We start from the raw sequence: 24481 nt of genomic DNA on the forward strand, positions 1-24481 counted from the left end.
AGGGCCACTGTGAGCAGAGGTCTCCCCTAACCTGCAAGTGCCTGCAGCAGCGAGCTGGCCTGGAAGGTTGGAGGACAGTTTGTCCCTTAAGGCGAGGTGGGCCCTGTCCTCCATCACTATCGCACGCACAGCTGGCTTCCCTTCCCCCCCCCCCCTTGCCTGGCTGGGCTGGACAAGCAGGGGCGCCCCGCTTCCTGCAGCTGCACACACTGGCTGCACCTGCACGGGACTCAGAAGCTGTCCCTCGGGAGGCTGCTTCCCGCCTCCAGGCCCAGCAGCCAGGGGTATCTCTACATTCCAGCTGCCCAGGAAAGGACAAAACGCCAGGGGGTCACACCAGCCTCCCTCCTGCTGTGACCCCGTGCCCCAGAGGTCCGGTGAGGTAGAAGACCCTTGACTTTCACGTTCCCAGCTCCTTGGAGGGGAGGCCTCTGATGAGCCGAGCCAGGAGGATGTTTAGCTGTGTTATGCGGCCTCCCGGACTGGGCCCGGCGCTGCCATCTCGCAGGTGGACTGCACCATTAGCAGAAGCAGCAAAATCCCTGAGGCGTGGGGAGCAGCAAGGTCAGGGGACAGGAGTAGCCAATGGGACCTGGGGCCTCTGCTTGCTTCTCAGTGGAGTAGGCCCACCTGCTGATGCATGGTGGCAACAACGCAGACACATCACTGCCAGGCCTTGGCCGGGGAGGCTTGGGAAATGCCAAGCCAGGTCGTACTAGGGGACAGGAGAAATGACTGGGCCCTGAGGGGTCCAGGAGTTCCTGTGCCTTCAGAACAGGGTGCCCCCCGAGTTGGCATGCCAACACCCCATCCAGGGCAGCTCCGTGGCCCAGCGGCCTGAGGTGGTGACCCGCAGTCTGGCCTGGTCCAGGCTCCAGTAGCGATCGTCTCTGAAGAAGAGAATGGAACCATCGGGCCTCGGCAGGGCGCCGCTGATCTCCTTGGGGACACCGCCCCAGTCCCGCAAGCTTCGCGGGTAGTAGGGCTCCGCGCGCGGTTGCCCTGGGGCCAGCACGTAGTAGCGGGTACCCTTGAAGAGGACCAGGCGACGCAGAGGTGGGAAGAAGAGGGCAGCGTCGGGGTGGCGGGGCAGACCCCCTGCTCGGCACAGCTGCGGTGAACCCCACACTGGCTCAGGGCCCCGGAATCTCCAGCACCGACTGCCTTGGGGTAGCGGGAGAGAGAGAGGGTGAGCGCTCCACCGCACCTCTGCCAGTCAAAGGAGAGGTGGTAGGGGAGGTGCAGACTGTCATGCTTTACACTTCCAGCAGGCGTCAGCAGAGGGCAGGCAGCAGGGAGCAGAGCCTGTCCGGGGTGCTTGGGCGAGGGATGAAAAGCCGGCAGGGCCCGCTGTCTACACTACCGTTACCCCAGGTTCATCCTATCGGGCTCGGGACGGTTTTGTTCCCGGCTGTGTCCCCCCGAGAAGGCACAGGCACCGTATCAGTTGAATGTGCACTGTTTACTGAGGTATTACCATGCATCCGGCAACATGCTGCGTGCTCTAAGCTCAATCTTTTCAATCCTCTTTCCCCACGTGTGTTTTTCCCCATTGAAGAAATGCAAGCTCCAAAAGTTAGGGGAGATCTCCCAAGACCTCACAGCCAGGAGTCCAAGGAAGGTATGGTGCCTGGCTGCAATGCAGTCCCCTGCCTTCTTCTAGACTGCTCCGGAACACTCCGGGGGAAAGCTGCTCATCTGTTGCTTCCCAGGCACCTGTGGGCAGAGCCGCCTCACCTCCCTTCATGTGGGACTTACCACGGACCCCTCCCTGCTCTGTGTCCCCTTCTGTCCTCGGGCAGGACACCTCCCTTCTCTCTCTGCTGTTTCAGCCACCCCCGGGGGTTGGTACCTTTGAAGAAGTAGAAGTCTCCATCCTCCAGCGACACTGCGGCCGCCTCAATGTTGGGGGGCAGCCCAGTCCACCTGTCCTGAAGTGGACGCGGCTCTGAAACGTTTCCATCCGCTGTCACCTCCCAGAAGTAGCCCCCTTTAAAAACGTACAGCTGCTGCTGCCCGTCTGTCCAGAGACAAGAGAGCATGGAGGACCATCAGCCTCGGAGGGAAGGTGGCCCACCTCTGCAGGCAGGTAAGGATGTGGTGGACTCAGCGGGGGGCAGACGGGAACGTGTGCGCGAGAAAGCATGGCTCCCCAACCCCCAAACGTGGTGTGGCTTGGTGTGTCTGCGTTTGGTAACCCCCTCTCACTCCCCTCAGCCCAGGGTCTGGTGGGGAGGAGGCAGAAGGAAGCGAGGAGTGGGTAGGGCCTTCTTACCGACAGTGATGGCATCGAAGGGAGAGTGGCAGTACTTGGGACTCTGGGTTTCAGATCGCCTGTCCTGGGGGCCATGGGGGTCCCAGGCTTCAAAGTCTGTGAACAGTTTCCCGGGGAGCTGGGCGGCCACGGAGCGCCCCAGGGGCTTCCCTTTATGGGGGCGGGGAGAAGAGGGAGAGAACACGTGGGGGGGTGTGCTGAGAACTCAGGGCCGCCCGCCGCTTCAGGATGACCTAGGGGGCGGGGGCAGGGAGGAAAGTGGGAGCTGGGGCTTGAGTTGCCCCTCACCCCAGGCGTCTCCCCTTCTACCGGAGAGCCTGGGGCCAAGCAACGGTTAGGAACTAAGAAGGGAAGGGCGTCTTGGTGCCCCCAGCCCCCGGGCAGCACAGGCGGCACGAGGGCGGGGATGCGCACTCCCAGCACACACGCTCTGTGTGGTAACTGCAGCAATTACAGCAGTAGCCCCACGGCTATCCCTGGCTTGGGGGAGGATTGAGGCGCCAGCGGGGCAGGCCTGCTCCCGACTTCTCTCCCGCAGCTGCGTGTGAAGGTGCTGGGAGCAGAGGAAGTGCCTGGCCGGGACAGACGCTCGCGGACAGCAGGTGCTGATCCTGCCTGGGCTACAAAGCACGCTCACAGCCCCGCGAGGGAAGCCGGTTTTCAGCTGGTACCCTTTTCACAGCAGGTGAAGCTGAGCGCAACCGCTGACCCGAGGTGAGTGGGAGCAGGTGTGCGGTGGGGAGGGGGTACCGCTGCAGGTTGTCTGAAGTAGCTGGCGCTAGGGGCTGAGGAGATACTTGGGGGTCGGGGAAAGGACTTTGGGGGGAGATGAGGGGCGGGACGCTGGTGATGTTGGAGTCAGCGACTTGGGAGAGATCAGTTGAGTAGAGCCAGGGCTTTAGGGACGCGGGGCGGGGACCCTGTGGAAGGAGCCGGGGGTCAAGGCCGGGGCGGGACCGGGGCTCACCATAGAGCCGCTGCACGGCCAGCACGTCGTCCCAGCTGAGCAGCGCGTCACGGCCCAGCCTCTTGTAGTAAGGCGCCATGAGGGCGCGCGGCGCGGGCGAGTGGGTAAGGCCCAGCGTGTGGCCGATCTCGTGCGCCAGCACCACGAACAGGTTGCGCCCGCGGCGGCTCAGGGACCAGCGCTCGTCCTGGTCGAAGTGCGCCTCACCCCTGCGGGGCAGGAAGGCATGCGCCAGAGCTCCCCCTGCACGCGGTGGAGAGGGTTAGGGGGCAGCCTAGACCAGGTCATGCAGCCCCTCCCCAGTCCCCAAAGCAGATGGTGTCGTGGCGGGCTGTGGTCTGCAGATGATGTTGTGGCGTGGACTGTGGTCTGGGACAGATAAAGCATGGAGCCCAGTTGCCCTAGTTCCCACCCTACTTTTTGTCATTTGCCAGCAGTGTGACCTTAGGCAGCCGGTCTTACCTCTCTGCGTCCTAGCCCTCTGATTTGGGAATGGGCACAGTGATACTGAGCTTGCCTAATGATGGGGCCTAACGTCCTGCTTCTGGTTGTGGGTGCTGGATGCGCTGGGTGTGGAAGGCTCCTGCCTGTAAACTTAGGAGATGGTGTACTTTCCCCTGTGTGTGTGTGTGTAGGCCCATGCCCATGTTCTCCTGCCGTCCTTTCTGCCAGGGTTCCACTGGAGGGGAGCATAACCCTCTGCTTGTCACTGGAGTGAGCAGAGGGAGTTGGGCTGGACCTGTGATTCTCAGGGTGGAGCTTATTCCAAGGGCAGTGTCCAGCACCCCGCCCCTCACAGCAGGGACAGTGACCCTGGCACGGGAGGTGGGAGGCTGGCAGCCTGGAGGCTTGGCGAGGGTCCCCTGTGTGGGGACTGACAGAGGCCAGGAGGCTGGCATTCAAAAGATGCTTGAGGAAGGTGTCTGGCATGGGGCTGAGATGCCATGCCTGCATCCCATATCTGGGCACTGGGGTTCAAGGCCTGGGTCCCTTCCTGTTCACAAGCACCCTGAGCAGCAGCAGGTGGAAGTTTGGGTGTGTGGGTCCCTGCCACCCATGGGAGGCCAGGACTAAGTTCCTGAAACCAGGTTTCAGCCTGGCCAGTGCCACCTGCAGGCAGAGAATCTCGCGCGCTCTCTGCCTTTCAAATAAGAACAAGTACTTCATCTTTCAAAAAAAGAGGAAAGGCTCATGGGGCATGAAGAGTAGGCCACAGTGGGAGGGGTCCCAGTCCCAAATCGGGGGTCTGCTGGGGGAGTGCCCTGTGCTGACCCCAGCTCTTCTGGGTGCGGATGTCAGCATGCTGTGTGGGATGCTGAGAGCAGTGAGCTACACGAGTGTGCTCCTGGGAGATTCCTGCAAACCTAGCTTTCCCCCGTCCTAACCCAGGTCAGAGCACAGGCCTGGAAGCAGGATAGTGCCAGGGAGGTGGGGGCTCCAAGTCCCCTGTTTGAAGAGGTCTGATCAGGCTTCCCGTCTTCCTTTGGAAACAGGAGATGCCCAGGTCGCTCCTGGTTCACTTCTGAAGGTCAGAGATGGGCAAAGGGGCCGAAGGGGACAGTTAAACAGCAGCCAGAAGCCTGCAGGTCAGGGAAACAGAACTCTCTGTCTGTGGGTACACTTAGGTGTGTGAGCACTTCTGTGGCTGTGGGGGCTCTGTGGCAGGTGGCGAGCAGGGCCGTGAGGAGGGCTTAGAGATCTTTTAAGGCTCGGGTCTGGAGAACTCCACTCCTAGAGATCGAGAGGCCACGAGCTTAGCTGGGCCGGGGTTGGATGACGAGGTCTGGGGAGATTCTTCCCAGAGGAATTGAGACTCTCTGGAGTTTGCCAAGCACATCCCATGGAGCACCTCATATGATGTGTGGTACATACCAGGGCAGGAAACACTCTTCCTGCGTGCTTGGAACTTCCCAGGAAGGGGGTGTGGCTTGGTCAAAGCCACAGGGTGCATGACTATACCAGAGCCACCCAGGACTGGGTCCCCTTCTGCCACATGGAGAGAGGTTTTGTGCCAGCACCTGGGCCGTCGAAGGCATTGCCCAGCCCGTCGTTGTGGTCCCCTTGGAAGAAGGTAAGGCGGATGTCGGCAGGGACTGTGGCTGGAGCCTCCCAGAACTCCAGGGCTGAGACGTTGCTCCACAGCTGGAAGGCAGCATGCACAGCACCCCGCACTGCGGACTCGGGCAGGCGTTCAGGCCAGTTCACCAGGCGGTAGGAGAGGTGCTGCTTGTACCACCTATTGCCTGCCACCAGAAAGATGGTATCAGCCACATAGGTGCTCGGTCCCCAGGGATCCAGTATGGTAGGAGCAACACCATAACCCTTACCCTGGGCAGTCCCTGCTGACTAGGGGTACACTGTCCCCAGTGCAGGGGGTCTCCTGCAGTGTTCCCCGTCTAGTGGCTTAACCTATGGAGCTCCTCTTCTCACAAGGAGGTCCCCCCACAGCCTGGGATGAGCCTGAAACGAGCTCGGAGCCCCTTGCTCGGTGCAGTGCCTGCCCAGAGGGGCAGGGGGAAGGTGGGGCCCCACCCCCTCCAGGAGGCCCTCTTGGGGCCTTCCAGCGCCCCAGCCTGCAGCTGGCCTGCTACCAGGACATCATTTATGTGAGCCCTGCCCTGCCCCCTCACCCTCCCTATTCTGCGAGGACTCTGGTTGGCTCTGAGGTAAAAGACAAACAAGAACAAAGGCTGTGTTTTGTCACTCCCCCAGAGATATTTTTCCATCTCTGCTTTTCTCCCTTTGCCCCAAACAGCAACTCCTCCCTGAGGGCTAAGCTTCTGGCCTCTCGCCCCAGGCTGGGGTCAGCTGTGGCTGGGCCCTTTGTGCAGTTCACCATGCCCCTGGGGCCCGGAGTCAGGGGGCTGAAAGGACCTGCACCAGTTTGTCACCCCTGAGCCCTGTGATCTCAGAAGCTGAGCTGGAGGTGTCCAGCACATAACACACAGCTCGGAAGCTGCCCTTCTGAGCCCGTGGTGCTTGCCCGTTGGGGGAGGGGCCCGCCCGTCACAGGGCTCCTTTCACTGATCTGCAGTTGCTAACTGTGGTCCCTAACAGGGGTCCGAATGTCACTGCCTCAGGTCACGGCACAGCAGGGGTTCAAAACAGGGAGTAGAGGAGCTGGGCTCCCTGGCCTTCCCGCTAAGCAGTGGGGGAGGGGTGACCCTTCTCCCACCACGAGCCAGCCAGCCCAGCTCCAACAGAAGTAAGGCTGCAGCCCAAGCCTGTTTGGCCTGGCAGCCACCCAACCTCCTCCCAGCCAGTGACCAGCCCTGGGCTGGGGAAGAGAGCACACGAACATGGGAAGGCCTGGGGTCCAGAGGCACACCAGCTGGGCTTCCTTCTGCACAGGGGACCCTTCTACTGGTCACACCGTGAGCCCCGCCGTGCAGCACTGGCTGGTGCTGAGCCGGCGCACACCCCGCCGTGGGTGTCTAACTCCCACACTCTCTTCTCCTCCAAACCCTCCTCTTCAGCCAAGTGTAAGGCGGTTGCTTCTGCCTTTTTCAGTTGGAGGGTCCGCCTTCCAGGGGCGAACAGGAGGGCGGGCTATTCTCCATGACAGCCAGTCAAGTGCCAGGTTTCAGGGGAAAAGTCCTCCCCTCTGGGAACTGTAGATGTGGATATGCATGTGCATGCCTTGTGTGTGTGTGCACATATATGTGCACACACGTATGTGCATGTGTGTATATATGTACATATGCGGGGTGGGGGAGAAGAGGGAGATGAATAGGAACTGGAATTTAGACAAGATGACTGTTCTTGGGCAGAGGGTCACTTGAGTGCCTCTCCAAACTCCCATGGGGCCGAGTCCCAGGGGCACCTGGCGCAGCAGCCTGGCCCCACCCATCACCTTGCTCCAACATCCGAAGGGGAAGAGGGAAGGAGAAGGAGCTGGGAAAAGGTGGAGGCACAAGAGGCTTTGGGAGTCCTGAGTCCCAGTAAAAAAAAAAAAGGGGGGCCAGCATGCCAGTCCCTCCACCTGCAGACTGGCCTAACTGTGGAACCGCTCCAAACCTCTGTTTCCTTATGTGCAAGGTGGGGTCAGTGAGACTTGCACCCAAGTCAGGCATGAGGCTCAACCTCTCTGTATTGTGGAGCTGCCTAGTGTGTGGTGAGGGCTCAGTAACTATCCATAACCTTCTCCTGCTTCCCCACTCCAGATACAGCTGTGCCCCCTCCAGCTGTGCGAAGCACACTGGGGCTAAACATCAGACTGCCCGCACTGAGAGGAGTCTGGATGAGGGTGCTGGGGTAGCACATAAAACACCCAGCACGCAGGACAGCCGCATGGCACAGCAGGAGACATGCTGCATTTCCATTTTAGGCTTCCTGTTAATGTACAATGGGGAGGCAGGGGGTGATGGCTTGGGCTGTGTCCCTGCTCCTCACCCCATCTCCTTGGCTCCCAGCTTCTGCCTGGCTGGTGCAGGCATCTAGGGAAGTGAACCAGCAAGTGGGATACTTAAAAAATACCCACAATACCCGGTTACATGTGACCATTTGTCTGAAATCCAAATGGGACTGATTAGCCTATATTTTGTGTGGTAATTGGTTTGCCACTGTCTTCTGTCCAGAAGGGATGCTCCCAACTGGGACTCCATGAGTGTTTTCTCTGGGCCATGGGAACGTGAGATGAACCAGGTAGCCCTGAGTTCGGACCCCAGGGCAGCAGCTAACCAGTGCATTTTCCCAACAAGCTCTCTACTGGGTAGCCAGGGACCATTCCTCCTTTTTTAGTGGGAAAGGGCCTGAGTCTTGGATAAGGGGGAAAAACTGCAGGGATGCAGCCGAGGGGTGTGGCCACACCACTGAGACCTGAACCAGCCTCTCTGCTTGTTTTCTCTTCTTTATTTGAAAGGCAGAGAGCGAAGGGAGACCTCTTCCATCCTCTGGTTCACTCCCCAAATGGTAACAAAAGATGAGGTCGGGATCACAGAACATCACGTGCACTTCCTGCATGGGCAGCAGAGACCCAAGTACACGAGCTATTGCAATACCTGCTGCTTCACAGAGCATCAGTGGGAAGCTGGCAGTGAACACTGAGCAGGGACTCAAAGCCAGCCATCCTGATTGGAGGATGCAGGTGTCCCAAGGGGCATCTTGACTGATACGCCAAACTCCCCCCATGTTATCTCAATTCTGCCAGCACCTCCCGAGGTTGTGCCTCCCTATCTCCTACATCATCCTCCCCTCTGTGGCCAGAAGCTGGAAGACAGAATGTGCTGACTGCTCCACCAGGCCTGTAGTCAGCACGGGACCCCAGAATGGCTCAATGTATAGATGCCATGGAATGGACTGGCAGATGCCTGGAAAGTCACCCTCCCAACAGCAGAGGGAAACTGCCCATGGATCAGCTAAGAAATGGGAATACACGGTATGCCTTCTGTCCTGTCCAGAATAAATGCAGCTAAACTCCAAAAGTACTTAACACAGATTGCAACTGGCAATAGCCTAAAGTCCTCATTGTAAAATTAATTAAAAGTGAAAGCCTGATGAAAAAGTTAGAAATCCAAACTGAAAAACTGATAGGAAAAACTGATAGGAAAAAAATTATACTTAAAGCAATGCGGATGTTAAAATTACAATCAAACTTGTGTGCAAAACATGGGCCAGAAAAATCAGATTTTCTTCATAAATCTTAGATTGGTAATTTGACCCTGAAACATGGGATTTGGCAGAAGAGGGAAGTAGGGGAGGGAATAACGTGATGAAAGGCAGAATCGCGATGGCAGAAACCCTCGTGGGTCAGACATGCTGTGATGAAACGTTCAGAGCAGGCAAAACCGCAGACACAGAAAGGAGATTAGTGGTTGCTAGGAGGGCTGGGAAACGGGGTATGGAGTGATTGCAAATGGGCATGGGGTTTCCTTTCGGGGTGATGAAATGGCTTGGAATTAGATTGTGGTCATGATTGCACAATTTCACAAATATACCTGAAACCACTGAGTTGTACGCTATAGTGGGCAAACTGCACGGTACAAGAATTCTATCCCTTCAAAACTGTTTATCAAGATGCTATGACTGAAATCAAGTCAATTGAGGATTCCATTTTGGTCTGTCATGGAGAAGAATCAATTCTGACAGCAATAACCTCTGTAAGATATACATGGAAAATATTGGCCGCAGTTTAACTGCATTGCATAGCAAATGCATCCAGGAAATCAGTGGCCTGAGAAGGGTTTGACCCGGAAAACACTTGTACAATTCATACTTGAACAAATGTATCCATGAAGGTACAAATGTGATTTGAATGCCTTCATTCACAATTCTGGTCCTCGGGTCAAGAGCTGCTGTTTCCCCTCCATCCCCTTCCTAGGGAAGAGCGAGCACAGAACCAAGTCCGTTTTTGTAGCCATGGCATTTTCACAGTGCTCACCTTGCCTTGCAAAGCGTTTCTTACGTCTCATTTTGGCTGCACGTCCAGCAAACAGGGCACCGATCCTCTCAGCCCAGGAGGCCTGACTGTCAGTGTCTGCGACCCCACAGCGGGGACGCATCATCTGGTGCAGGGTGGCCCGGTCCAGCACACCACTGACCGGCAGCTGGGACAGCCACTGGAACTCTCTGTCAAGAGGAACTGAGATAAAGGACCACAAAGGGCAGGCAGGTGTAGGGATGAGGGCAGGGCTAGCGTGATGATGCTGGCCTCCCAGGAGGGAGGGGAGGGTTGGAGCCCTAGCACCCCCAAGCCCTCCACACCCCACCACCCTACCTGATGGCATTGCTGAATTGTGTAGAGGTGGGAGCTTTGGAGACTTGTCCATCTAGGTATCCATACTTCTCCAGGAAGGCCTAAGGGAGAGACAGACTGCTGTTTTTTCCTACCACGCTGCATTCTTGCCCCCTCCCGTGTTGCTGAGGGTCCATGGTGCATGCATCCTGCCCAATCTTCTCTCATGTTCCAACAGGGCATGTGAACCAAAGAAGAAAGAGTCCTGGGATTCAAATCAGACTGGACTCCATTGCCTGCCCAGCTAGAGGCTCTCAGGCAAGTACGCGACCAAACATTTCTGCATGCTAACTTTCTTCTCCTGACATTGTAGGAAATCTAGCAGGACAGTGCCAGACAACAGAGCTATGGGCTCAGGGGTCAGGCCTGCCTGGGTTGGAAATCAGCTGGCAGGTCACTTCTCGGCTACATGGGGGCTTGGTAATAGGATGCAGCACGGGACTTTGTCTGATGACCCATCACAATGGTGTTTATAACACTTAATACAGGGCCTGTCACATAGGAATAACCCCACACCAAGCAGCTTTTACAGTATGTACTAACTAAAAGACCCTGTTCGTGTGTATCTAATTTGCTCCTGGGCATCTAACTTCTCCAGAATCATCCCATATGGAACAGGAGCTGGTCAAGGGCTGGTTGTGCAATACCCAAAGTCATACTCTGGTTTTATCCTAAGCAATTCTCTTTCCTTAAAATGCAGATACAGCTAAGGCCCTATAAACAATAAATACACTTACCCTCATCTTTGCAAATGATATAAAAAGCTGACCTTTTAGAGATGTACTGTGTATTTGGGAGGTGGTGGATGGGGGACAGTACGCAAGTAATGCTATTCGGTGTTTCATTTCCCAAATGCCCAGAAGTTGGGAACTCAACCCAGGTCTCCCACATGGATGGCAGGGACCCACTATTGAAGCCGTTAATAAGAATGCACATTAATAAGAAGCTGGATTGGAAGTGAAGTCAGCACTCAGACTCAAACACTCTGATATGGAACATGGTTTTACATCTTAAGTATTGTACCAAATGCCTGCCCCTAGAAAGGTGTAGTTAGACACCTGGGCCCGGCACGATAGCCTAGCAGCTAAAGTCCTTGCACTGAATGTGCCAGGATCCCATATGGGCACGAGTTTTTGTCCTGGCAGCCCCACTTTCCATCCAGCTCTCTGCTTGTGGCCTGAGAAAGCAACTGAGGTTGACCCAAAGACTTGGGACCCTGCCTTTGTGTGGGAGACGTGGAAGAGGCTCTGGGGTCCTGGCTTTGGATTGGCTCAGCTCTGGCCATTGCAGTCAATTGGGGAGTGAACCATCAGACAGAAGACCCATCTCTCTTTGTCTTTCCTGCTCTGTATGTCTGCCTTTCCAATAAACAATAAATACATATTTTTAAAAATGATAAAAAGTAAAATTAGACACCTGCAACTTCCCTCTTTCATTATTTATTCTTTTTTTTTTTTGCCATGTACTGGGCAGTCTGCTACGTGCAGTGGTTGACAGACAGACATCCCTAAAGGAGCTTCTTTACCTGCACATGGACAGAGCACAGGGACAGTGAGGGAGGTGAGTGGGTGCTGTGAAGACAGATGGGATGCGATGATGGATGAGTAGGAAGGGGGAGCCAGGGAGGAACCCCCTAAGGGGCTGATATTTGGCCTGACTCCTAAAGACACAGGCGCAGCCAGCCCTGTGATGGACTTCAAGAGGGAAACAGAACTCGCTGAAGTGCCCAGCTAGAACGCTGTTGGCATGTGTAAAGAACAGAGGACCCACCAAGCCCAGCCGGCATGCAGAAGCAAAGGTCAGAGAGAGTGGGGCAGGGCTGCCAGCCAGCGCAAGAAGCACAGATTTATTTTAGTTTCACTGTTGGATTAACTGTGAGAGGTGGAAGAAAGCAAGGAGTCCGGATGGCTCTGGAGGTTTTGGTTTGGAAGGCAGCATTGTTTACTCTCTGGGGAAGCTGGGGGGGCAGCACGGGGGTGGGGGGCACGGAATAAGATTAATGCAGTGACGTCAAAGTAGCTCAGGCTGTGTGAGCCTAGGGTTCAGACAAGCAGCTGAAACCTTTAAGTTTGTAGACCATGCAAGATCACAGGCCTGGATGAGGCACACGGGGAAATAAGGAGCCTTTGGCACGCTGCCTGTCATATTCCTGGATGAGGCAAGCGGGGAGGGATGCCTGCTTCTCCAATGAGCAACGTTGCTTTTTTTTTAAGGATTTATTTTATTTATTCAGAAAGGCAGAATTAGAGAGGGAGAGAAAGACTTCCATATCTGATTCACACCATGAATGGCTGTAATAGTCAGGGCTGAGCTAGACCAAAGCCAGGAGCCTCCCACAGGTAGGCAAGTTCCCAAGCTTGGGCCATCTTCTGCTCTTTTCCCAGGCATGTAGCAGGGAGCTGGATCAGAAGTGGAGCAGTCAGGACTCGAAGTGTCACTCAGATAGGATGCCAGGCATCATAGACATCAGCTTCACCCACTGTGCCACAATGCTAACTCCCCCGGTGACCAAATTCTTTGAGGTCACTGAAGAGAGGGGCCTCCTTCATCCCGACTCCTACCCTTTGGAGAGACGATGCACTTGGCTCCTTGCTTGTCTACCTCACTGATAAAGCACTTGATGTCACCTTACATCAAAAATTGTCACTTCGCTCAATGCTAATTTTGAAAGATGGGAGGGAGAGAGAGAGATCTCCTGCCCATTGGTTCATTCGCCTGAACACCTGCAACAGCCAGGGCTGGCCCAGGTCCCAGCTAGGAGCCGTGAACTCTGTCTGGGTCCCTCTCGTGGGTGACAGGAATCCAAGGAGTTGAGCACTGCCTGCTGTCTCCTAGGGGTCCCAGGATGCACCTTTGCAGGAAGCTGGATTGGAAGCAGAGGAGCCAAGGCTCAAACCAGCCCCTCTGGTACGGAATGCAGGTGTCCCAGGAGGACTTCAGCACGCGGGAACTCTGCATGTCCCTGCTGCATCACTGCACAAGGGGCATCCCTTCATCTTTATCCCTCCTGGTCATATTGCTATAAAAAGTAATCTTCCCATCCTTAGTCTATCACCTCTGCTTCTCTTTTCTGTATTTCTTAAAGTACTTTTAATTGTTTCTGCTGCCTCAAGAAGAAGACCTAACTTGGGACTGAAGCTAAGTTGGTCCAGGAGCAGCAGGCCCCTAAATCTTCAGGGTTTCATCTGCCTTTAGTGATCGCCACATACTCTTCCTATCCCTCCCCTTCAGGAACCCTCACTCCAGTAAACAGAATGTTCTCAAGTCCGTTTTATTGTTTTTCAGCACTATTGTTTTCTTTTTCCCTTAAAAAAACAAAAAACCAAAAAAACCCACAACACTACATCACTGGGGCTGGTATGATGGCAAAGCAAGCTAATCTTCCACCTGAAGTGCCAGCATCTCATGTGGGAGTTGGTTTGTATACTGGCTGCTCCATTTTAGAGCCATTTCCTTGCTTGCATCCTGGGAAAGCAGTATAGGATGACCCAAAACCTTGGGACTCTGCACCTACATGGGAGAACCAGGAAAATCTCCTGGCTTCGGATTGGCTTAGCTCCAGCCATTGTGGAGTCATTTGGGGTGTAAACTAGCAGATGTAAGATCTTTCTGTCTCTCATTCTCTCTGTAAATACACCTTTTCAATATATATTTTTAAAACCCCTCTTTACAAAATCTACATTATTTTTGGTGTGGGCATTCAGGACTAGTGGCTAGCTGCAACTCGGGACTCCTGCATCCCATCTTGGAGTGCCTGGGTTCACGTCCTGGTCCTACCGCTATTTCAGCTTCCTGCTGGTGTGCACATCAGAAGGCAGCAGAAGGCAGCGCAAGCACTTGGGTCCCTGCCACCCACACGGGAAGCCTTGCTGGAGTTCCTGGCTCCCGGCTTTGGCCCGACTTGACTCTTGAAGACATCTGAAGAGTGAACCAACAGATAGAAGAGCTCTCTGTCTCTGCCTTTCAGATAAATGTAAATGTATTTTAAAAAGAGATTTACTTATTTTTATTGGAAAGGCAGATCAGATTTATGGAGAGAAGGAGAGACAGGGAGAAAGATCTTCTGTCTGCTGATTTACTCCCCAACCGGCTGCAATGGCCAGAGCTGATCTGATCTGAAGCCAGGAGCCCAGGAGCTTCTTCCAGGTCTCCCACACATGTGCAGGGTTCCAAAGCTCTGGGCCGTCCCAGGCCACAAGCAGGGAGCTGGATGGAAAGTGGGGCCACAAGGACACCAACCAGTACCCATATGGGATCCTGGCATGTGTAAGGTGAGGACTGGGCCCAAGAATGTTTTTCTAAAAAGTATACTTTTTACTCTGGCCATTGTGGCCTGAGCCAGTAAACTTCTCTCTGTAACTCTGCCTTTCCAATAAAAATCAATCTTTTTTTTAAAAAAAGTATACTTTTTAAAGTTTCACATGTATAATCAAGGGGTTCTAATGGCCTAAGAAAAGTTGTTTTGTTTTTTTTTTACAGGCTATATACCGAAAAAAAAAAAAAATTTAACTAAATTTATTTGAAAGAGAGAGATCTTCTATCCAGTGGTTCACTTTCCAATGCCTGCGACAGCCAGGGCTGGACCAGGGCAAAGCCTGGAACCCCCATTAAGGTCTTCCAAAGGGTGGTGGAGGCTCAAGTATTTGGGACATTCCAGCTACCTCCTGTGGTGGGCATCAGAAGCTTAGCTATCACTCCAACCTAAGAACTCTGATGTGAAAAGCAGGTGTCCCTAGCAGCATCTGAACTGCTGCACCAGTTCAAGGGCATCAGGTTAAAATGTACCAGTAAAAGGGCACCAGTGTGGCATCATGGAATAGCCACCAGGCTTGAGATAGAGGCTCTGCTGCCAACCCTGACTTTGCTGGGTGACTGTGGAACAGTCATTTACTCTCTGAGCATAAAGCAACTCCTGTCTAGCATAGCACCTGGTACAAAATAACTGCCCAGAGTCTGGCACAGTAGTCTAGCAGTTAAAGTCCTCACCTTGCATGTACCAGGATCCCATATGGGTACCAGTTTATGTCTTGGCTGTTCTACTTCCCATCCAGCTCCCTGCTTATGGCCTGAGAAAGCAGACGAGGATGGCCCAAAGCCTTGGGATCCTGCACTCATGTGGGATACCAGGAAGAAGCTCCTAGCTTTGGATCAGCTCAGCTCTGGCCATTGCAGCCAGTTGGGGAGTGAATCAGCAGATGGAAGGTTTTTCTCTGTGTCTCTCTTTCTCTCCATAAATCTGATCTATCTTTCCAATAAAATAAACAATTTTTAAAAAGCAACTCCAAAAATCAGTGCCCACTCAGTTGTTAACCTAGTTGGTTAACCTTAGAGGGAACATTTGTAGCTGACTTTGGGCCCCAAACCCTGCACAGGATGAGAACTGCTTTGGACGAGGCAGTTGCACCTCATCCAGGGGCTTCCTTCTGGGACATGCCTCACTCCAGCCAGGTGCTATCTCCCTGGCCCCTGAGGAAGCTGCGACTTCCTGCCTCCTCAGAGGTGCCTTTGCTGGGTGAGTGCCTGGCAGAGACCTGGTCACAGGTCGTCCTGGTTGGCACTCCCTTGTGCCTCGCCCCACACCTGCCTAGCCCTTATAAGGGAGTTGGCTCTGCTTCTGGAACTCTGAAGCCTTGGAGGGGGTGCTGGGGGGAAGGGAGAGGAAACGGGCCAGCGGCGTCTCCGGTTTCCTGGCTGGGCAGCCAAGCCTTGGACTCTGGCGGGCAAGGTTGGGGGAGGCCCTTTTCTGGGGCTGATCAGAAGTGAAGTTCTAGGCCTTTCTCCCTGACTTGACTTGGGGCCCTGTAGTTTACCAGGGAGGGTTCAGTTCCCAGCCAGCATGTGCTCAGGGCACCAGTCAAGCAGGGCACCCAAAGGAGAAGAAAACGGAATTTCTGTTCCCAAAGAGCACTGAAGTTACTACAACGGGGATTATCAGCATGTATGGACTCCCTCATACCCAGTTTATACCTAGTAGGTATAATATATTTTGAGTTTTCAAATTCCCACCAGGAAGAGGTCCCTGACTGAAATCCTGGGGTGGAGGCAACTTCAGTTCCCCGAGAGAGGGGCTCCTTCTGAGGCTGTCCCTCATCCTCTGCTCCTGGTGAGTCCCTTAGCCCTGCCTCAGTTTCCCTAGAGAGCAGAGAAATGCCCCACACTCTATGGAAGACAAGGAGCAAGACTGTGGGGGTGGGGAGGGGAGGCTGCGGGCAGATCCTCAGAGAAGATTCTAGATGGGAAGGTAGAACTCCAGTTCTCATCCCTGCTCGCCCACTAGTCCCCTGAGCGAGGCATCTTGAGTCTGGGTCCCCAATGCTTAGTGGTTTGTCTTGTGTTCTCTTCAGAACCTCTGAGTGTGACCTGGGGTCCCCTCTGCTCCCACTCCACAGAGGCAGTGCCTGGTCCAGCCTTCGAGTTCAAGCACCCAGCTTTCTCTCTTCCCTGTTCTCCTGTGGTCCTCTCTCCTGGGGAACCCATGACTCAGGCAAAAGGTAGGGGAAGCTGGTGGACTGTGCCCCCCTGAGGGAACCCCTCCTCCTGCTCTGGCTTAACCACCATGCTGACTTGATTCAGTTGCTCTGCTAAGGTGGGGATCACTTTCCTGAGGGAGTCACCTCTTAAGTTCTGGGCTGTCACTGTGGTAAAATGCACATGGTCCTCCCAGGAGCCATCTGGTTGGGTGGAAGGCCAGCTCTGGGTGCTAGTCCTGCACCTGCCCTGACTTGTCCAGAGGGTGTGTAGGACCCAGCCCATTTAGCGCCGCAGGGAAAGGGAACTTCTGGTCATGACTGGTTGGGGAAAGATTAGTAAAGTGGTACAGCAAGATGAATCCTAGGCCAGAATAAAAAACCCTGTGTCCCTGGAGTAGCAGGGCAAGGACAAGCTGCCCCAAGTCCTGAATTTTATTCCCAGTAGTGCTGGCAAGGCTGTGTCTTCTTAGACAAGTCCTGTGTCTCTCTGGGTCTCAATTTTCTCTTCTGTAAAATGTGGGTCTGGATTAGAACCCTGAGATACATTCCACTTCTACTATTTATTCTTAAGGTTTATTTATTTGAAAAGCAGAGACAGAGATCTTCCATCTGCTGGTTCACTTTCCAAATCATAGCAATAACTAGGTGTGTACCAGGTGGAAATCACAAGCCAGGAGCTCCATCCTGGTCTCCCCTGTGTGTAGCAGGGGCCCAAATAGCTAGGCCATCACAGCTGCCTTCTGATGTGCATCAGCAAGGAGCTGCGTGGGCAATGAAGCAGCAGGATCCCAACTGGTGCTCTGAAATGGGATGCGGTGTTAGTAACACAACAGATGAACCGGAGCAACAACACTGCCCAGTTCTGTTACTGCGTCTTTGCTTCTGCAGCTGACTGTGTGAACTTTGCCAAAATTACTTAGCTTCTCTGGGTCCCCAAGGATAAGATGAGGGGAAGACACTGCCCTGCTACTTTCATGGGAGCATCCTAAGAATCCACTGTGAAGCTGCCTTGGGAAAGCTTTCTGGGCCATCTTCAGAGGGTCATTTTGACTCCTAGGGCTTTACTGCTGGAAGAATAAAGGACTTTTGATAGATGAGGCTGCCTTCCCAGATGGCCTCCACAGCAAAGAATTTCAGCTGCAGGAATGAGACCAAGAGTTGAGGGGTGGGCATTTAATGCAGCAGTCAAGCCCCTGCTGGGGGCACCCATGTTCCACACCAGAAGCCTAGGTTTGGGTTCTGGCTCCCCTTGTAATTTTGGCTTCCTGCTGATGTACACCCTAAGGGCACCAGGTAAAGGCTCAAGGCCCTGCCAGCCACATGGGAGACCTGGATGGAGTTCCTGGCTTCTGGCTTCTGCCTAGCCCGGTCCCAGCTGATGCAGGGCCTTGGGGAGTGTGCCATAGGATGGAAGATTTGCCCTCCTTCTGTCTCTCTCTCGACTGCTACTGCTCTGCCTTTAAAATAAATAAACTTATTTAAAAGCTAAATAAAATCTAAAAATTGCTTTGCCTATGATACAGACTGGCTCATATTTCATCTTGATTTTAGCTCTTCCATGGTGGCTGTGACATTGTGCTTGTCATTCAAGGATATCGTTAGCATTATTAGTCAAGATGTGAAGGATGACAGCTGGCATTCTGCCTTGCCCTATTTTTACCTAAAAATCTTTCCTGGAAACCAGGAGCACAATAAGCCCCTCACATTTGCAGGAGGTTTTTACAGGTCTGATACCAGGAACTTTATCCAGAAGAATGGCAGAGTTCCAAGCATTTGGGCCATCTTCCGCCTCTGTCCCAGATATGTTAGAGGACCTGTATTAGAAATGGAGCAACTAGAAATGGTTGAATGGAATGCTGGCACCACAGGTTGAAGCTTAGGCTACTATGCTATAATGATGCCTCCCCTTTTTAAATTCCCCCCGCCAAAGGTTTATTTATCTTGAAGAGAGAGGGGTAGAAGAGGGGTTAGTGAAAAAGACAGAAAGAGATCTGTCTATCTGCTGATTCACTCTCCAAATGGCAGCAACAGCCAGGGCTGGCCCAGACCAAAGCCAGGAGCCTGCAGGTTGTTAAGGGTCTTCCACATGGGTGCAGAAGCCCAAGGACTTGCGCCATCCTCTGCTGCCTTACCAGGCCATTAAAGGCAGCTGGCTTGGAAATGAAGCAGTTAGGACTCAAACTGGCATCCAAACAGGATGCTGCGCTGCAGGTGGAGGCTTAGCCTGCTATGTCACAGTGCTGGTCCCTTGAGTGAACTCGTGATTCCAATAAAGCTTGTGGGGGCTGAGTGAAGGACACAGAACACTGCCCTAACCAAAGCTTGGGTTGAGGCCAGCTGTCTCCCTGCTTGTTCTTGCTTTTGCTACCCATTGAGGCTTCTTCAATTTCAAACTGGCTTGACAAAAGCCTTTCCAGCGCTTGTGTTCCTCTGGGACCCTTCTGAGTCTCTTCTGCACTTCTCTTCACCAAGGAGCCTTGAGTCACAAAGCTGAGTTCTTGGGAGTGGCTCCCACACCTGGCTTCTGTGTTTCTGACTCACAACAGTCAGTCAAATTGAATGGGTCTGGGACATGAGAAACAGACATTGCATCTAGGGGTGGATACTGCACGGAAGTCCGAGTGTCTGCCTGGAGAAGCAATTGCCCAGCCGTTGGTTACACCGGCACGCTGGGAGCAGCTGTGCAGGAAGGGATGGGAAGTAGGCCTGTTCTGGCTCTGAGCAGCTCTATTTTCCCTAAGTAGGCAACAATGAACTTGTTCATAATACAGCTCTGTAAGCAGTATGTCTCCTCCCAGGCAAAGGTTACACTGAAAAGCTTTTGACTTTTTTTACTTGGTGTGCACACAGGGGACATGCAAGCCATGTCCACAGGGGACAGGGACACACATACACATCCAGTTGCACAAAGACACACAAGTCTATGATATGCATATATACCAAGCCCTTTTGCCCTACCCCCAACCACATAAAGGCACAGGTGTACAAATGTACTACAGTCAAATTATGTTACAGTTAGGGAGAATCTCATAAGTCATTTAAGAAATTTAGGGGCTGGCATTGTGGCATAGCAGATAAAGCTATTGCCTACAATGTCAGTATCTTACATGGATATGGGTTTGTGTTCCAGTTGCTGCACTGATTAAGCTCCCTGCTGATGGCCTGGGAGAAGCAGCAGAAGACAGCCCAGGTACTTGGGCCCCTGCCGTCCTCATGGGAGACCCACATGAGGCTCCTGGCTTCTGGCTTCAGTCTGACCCTGCCCTGGTTGTTGTAGTTATCTGGGGAGTAAACTAGCGAGTGCAAGATTTCTCTCCCTCTTCCTCCTCTCCTTCCTGTAATTCTTTCAAGTAAACAAATCAAAATAAAGTTAGCTGGCCTTATTTTACAGAGGAAAAATTGCAGCTCAGAGAAGTGAATGGCCCAGCTACAATCCCCCTGATTTTTTTTTTTTTTAAAAAAAACTATTTCTGTCTCTCCATGCCCTCTGGGTGTTATCTGTTATCTGTTCATTTCTAGCCTCTTACAGTGGAATCTTAGATCACTGCTCTAAAACATTTCTTCTTTTTCACCATAGGCACTTAAAGCTAAAATAGTGCTTACACTAAGCACTGCTTTAGCTGCACCCCACCAGCGTTGACATGGAAGTGTAATGTTTTTACTATGATTCAATTTAAAATATTTTCTATTTTCACTCATGTTTTAGTTTAATCATGGTTAATTCAGAAATGTCTAATTTAATACTAAAATATTTGGGGTTTGATACATAACTTATTGTCACTGAGCTCTAAGTTCTGTTTTGATCGGAAAACAGAATCGCTAAGACCTTAGTTTTGAAATTTTCATTGAGATTTATTTTATGATCCAGAATATAGTCTATTTTGACAAACATTTTATAAGCACTTAGAAAAAAATGCACATTTGGGGTTCTCCAATGTTGTTGTCTACCAGTCGGAATCAGGCAAAGCTGGTTAGAGTGTCCCTGCGGTCCTCTCTGCCCTCGCTGATTCCTCCTCTTCCCTGAAGGAAGTGATGACAGTGAGAGCCATAGATCAGGTTTCCACACTTCCAAGCTTTATTATAGGAGACACCTCTGTCCTGGTCTTCACTGCCAAATCAGGGCGTCACTGCTGGTTCACATGGGTGCCTGGGGTGGTAGACTCCAACATCTGGAGTCTTTCTCTGATCTCGGCCACATAACAGCTGCTCTCTCACTGTGTCAACCTACAATTGCTTGCATAGTCCTCAGGCAGGACGTTGTAGGAATCCCCGTCAATGTGGCTTCCTCCTCTGGGATGCCCCACTCCCCGGGACCCTGCTGCCCCACCAGCCTTGCAGGAGCCCTGAACTCTAGTCTTGACCCTCAGCTGAACAAGCGCGCTGTGCTCTACTGGATGCTGACGGGGCTCGTGCCTGGCTCTCCTGTCTCCGTCTCTCTGTCTACAGTGACCTCCCCAGTGTCCATGCTCTTCTTACAAGGTGACTCCAACCTTCTTCCCACTCTGAGCCCCCATTCCCTCCCCTGGAACCTGGGTAGGGCTTGTGACTACTCTAGCCCACGGAGTACTGAGCCAAGACAATACGACACAACTTCCAAGTCTAAGTGATAGAAAGGCACAACTTTGTTTCCTTTCATCCTCAGGACCTAGCTACCACGCTGTGAGGGGCACATACCATCCTGCAGAGAGAGATTTATGGGCAGGACTAGAACCGAGGACCCCAGCTGACGCCAGCACCAAATGCCAGGCATGTGAATAAACGGCCTTCTGATGATGCCTGTCCCCATCACTGTCATGCCACACACAAGCGACCCTACTGTGCCCTGTGTGGGATTCTGACCCACAGTCTCTGTGGCCTTAGAAAATAGTTACTTTACTTGACTAAATTTTCAGGCAATTTGTAACGTAGTCATAGTAACTGCAACACCGTCTACTGGGAATTGCAGTTTTGTGCTGTTTGCTGTCCAATGCTGAAAATAGTTGCCTTACATACTTTGTCCTGTGTTATTGTTTTGGGAGAGCTGGTCTCTGAGCCAAGACTTTAGTCTGTAGCTCTGTTCTCTAAAGTAACAGTAAAGAGAATCCTAACGCCTGGTGCTGAGCACTTAGCCTAGCAGTTAGGATGCCTGCATACCAGTTTGGGGTGCCTGGGCTCAAGTCCCCCTCTACCCCTGATTCCAGCTTCCTGGTAAAACTCATCCTGGGAGACAGCAGTACTGGAGAGGCCTGAGCTGAGTCCCTCCCTGACTGTGGCCTCAGCTCAGCCCTCCATTGTCATGGACATTTGGGAGGGACCAGTGGATCGGTCCCTCGGGCTTTCTACCTGTTACTATCTCTGTCTCAAATAAAATCACCAAGTAAAAAAAATCTTTAAAAATCAATAACTTCAACAACAACATTGAAATCAATTTCCATTTGCAATCTGCTTTCAATGTGCCAAGTATGCATTTTATCTCCATGAGACCTCACAAAAATGTGAAACAGACGTTATTAACCACCCCCCCACACACACACTGCACAGAGAAAAAAGTGAGACTCATAGAGGGTGAATGATTTACCTGCGGCTTTGCAAGCAGGTGTGGCACCTGCCTGATTGCCACATAGCTGTGTGCCTACACATATAGATGTGTTTGCACAGACTCGCAGAAACCACATTCATTACCAATTTCGAGTTTGTATGTATGGTTTAAAAGCACTTCTTGTTTTGACAGCTAAAAATTCCCTCCCCTAGCTTCTGTTCCAGAAACCAAAAGAGCCTCAATCTGCTAGATATCAAATTTCCCCAGCACACCCCACATTGAATTTCTCTCCATCCGGGGCCACTGCAGGCAGGGGCAGCAGAGATAACTGTCTCTGTTCCCTTTCCAAGGCTCGCCCTGGACCTGAACTTGAGAGGAGGCGAGGTGGGACTCTTAGCAAGACTTGGCCTGGTACACACAGCCTTCCCCTGGGGTCTGGAGTACTCAGAGCTTGATTTTGTAAGAGTCTAAGAGATTCCCTGAATAGACGCAAGCAGGCAGCACAGAACCCTTGAAGTGGAGCTGGAGAAAGGATTCCCTGGTGAGCCAGGGTCACTGCCAAATCCTCCACCCGGCAGAGGGCAGGAGGCGCCATTCAGAAGGGGAGGGTGCCGCATTCTGCAGGTTTCCCGAACTCAGCTGGACAAAGCAAGGAGGGAAATACTGGCACTTGTCACACCCTCAGAGGGACCTGGCAGAGTGCTGCGCAGGTAACTGATTCATGTCCCCTGGCAAAATAGTGAAGGCGGTCCTAACTAAGGAAACGGCGCCCTAGGCGATGGCTGCAGCTTTGAGGGAAACCGAAACGCTGGGGCCGGGTTAGGGCAGTCCACATTCCCTAGAAAACAATTCCCCCACGTGGAACGCACACCCCTTCTGCGCAGCTGAATCCAAAGTTGGAGAAAAAAACGTGAGCACTTTGATTCACCTCTACTTCTCTATCCCCTTGTCTCAGCCCCGTTTAAATGAGAGTATAGCACTCAACTTGTTTTCTAGATGACAAAATGGGTTCTTAGCAGTTTACAAGGCTTGCAGGCAGCCCCAGGTGGAGCGGGGAGGTGGGTGCTGCCTGAGCACCCCCGCCAGCAGCGCCCGCCCGCTATCCCAGGAGTGAAGGGTAAGTCATTGGTGCCTGGCAGCTAGGCAGGGGGACCCAGTGCCACCAAGGGTGGAGTTTTCTCTCAGCTCTGCGAGTTGGTCCAGTCTGGCTGCCCCCTTCACCGGACCCCTTGCCCCTGGCTGTCTTTTCGCACCTCCCGCTGGTGTGGTTCCATCCCTGGCTTAGGGCCCATGCTGCCCCGGTTAGGTGCCATGTAGGGAAGGTAGCCTGAATGGTCACCTCCGACGGCACGGCCATGGGGCCAACTGCAAAATGCCGGGGTGGCTCCAGCCCCAGGCTCCTGCCCGCAAGCCCCAACCCCAGTCCCAGCCCCAGCCCTGTACCTCCGCCTCCTGGCGCAGCTCCCGGCCGGCGCGCCCCACGGGCTCGGCAGCCAGGCCACCCCACAGCAGCAGTGGCAGGGCGTGCAGCAGGAGGAGATTCATGCGTGTCTGCATCTCGCGCAGGATCCCCGGCATGCCCCCGGGATGCGACAGGTCCGGGCCGCCTGGGCGCGCGCAAAGAGAGGTGGGCGCGCGCAAAGAGGTGGTCCAGCAGCTCGTTGCCGGCAGCCGGAGTTACGTCGTCCAGTCCCTGCACTGGCCGCCCACAGGCCTGAGGACCCGAGAGGGAGGGAGGGAGGCGGGGAGCGACGGAGGAGGGGCCGGGAGCCGGGCACTGCGCCCCACCCCGCGCCTGGAGCTGCTTCCGCAGCCTCGCCCTGCGCCCGCCCGCCGCGCCCCATTCTCTGGGCTTTTGTTGATCCTAATCTCTCCAGGGAGGTCCAGGAGGAAATATCTTCTCGCACTTGCAGTTGCCTAAGACTTTGAAGAAGAGGGGTCTTGACCTTCCTGAGGGCCTTCAGTTGTTTCTGTCAGGCGGGGAGGCAGCCTCTGGGGTTGTGAGAGAAGGAGCCCTAGGCTGGGGTCAGAGGAACTTTTGAGTTCAGGATCTGCATCTGATAGTGAATCGGTCCATCCTCAACCACCTGCTGGCTGTGTGGTTCTGAGTCAATCTGATCTTTTCTCTGTGTCTCATTTATTCGAAAGGCAGAGTTAAACTCTTCCATCCGTTGGTTCGTTGCCTCACTGCCCAAATGACTACAAGGCCGAGCTTGAGCCAAAGCCAGGAGCTTTCTCCCGGTCTCCGTGGTGGATGACAGGAGTCCGGGCACTTGGCCCATCTTCCCCGGCTTTCCCAGGAACTTGAATAGCAAACTGAATTGGAAGTGACGCGCCCCTATGGGATGCCGGTGGCATTGCAAGCAGCCACTACGCTTTAAACCGCCTCGGCACCCCTCTGACCAACCTGATGAGCAACATGTTGGGAGATTTTCTGCGAAAGGATGGCACCTTGCCTGGCGTGGAGCCATAGGGGCTTCCCAACAGGGTTGCAGTGGAGTGCAAGGAGTGTCCAAGG

The 24481-nt window shown here is 53.4% G+C and overlaps 1 protein-coding gene across 1 annotated transcript; it reads right to left on the minus strand.

Annotated features, from left to right (window-relative positions):
• Positions 1-725: 725 nt before the first annotated feature.
• MMP28 (matrix metallopeptidase 28) lies at positions 726-23522 on the minus strand. The gene is made up of 8 exons (XM_041001004.1): positions 23407-23522; positions 9958-10037; positions 9622-9809; positions 5261-5485; positions 3243-3485; positions 2276-2425; positions 1853-2020; positions 726-1164 (listed from the first exon to the last, which is right to left on the minus strand). The coding sequence occupies exons 1-8, from the start codon at positions 23518-23520 to the stop codon at positions 770-772; spliced, it is 1563 nt and encodes a 520-aa protein (XP_040856938.1). The 5' UTR covers positions 23521-23522; the 3' UTR covers positions 726-769.
• Positions 23523-24481: the final 959 nt, after the last annotated feature.

Source organism: Ochotona curzoniae, unplaced genomic scaffold (genome assembly GCF_017591425.1).
Source record: "Ochotona curzoniae isolate NIBS_2020 unplaced genomic scaffold, NIBS_Ocur_1.0 scaffold_2453, whole genome shotgun sequence".
NCBI classification, from domain to species: Eukaryota; Metazoa; Chordata; class Mammalia; order Lagomorpha; family Ochotonidae; genus Ochotona; species Ochotona curzoniae.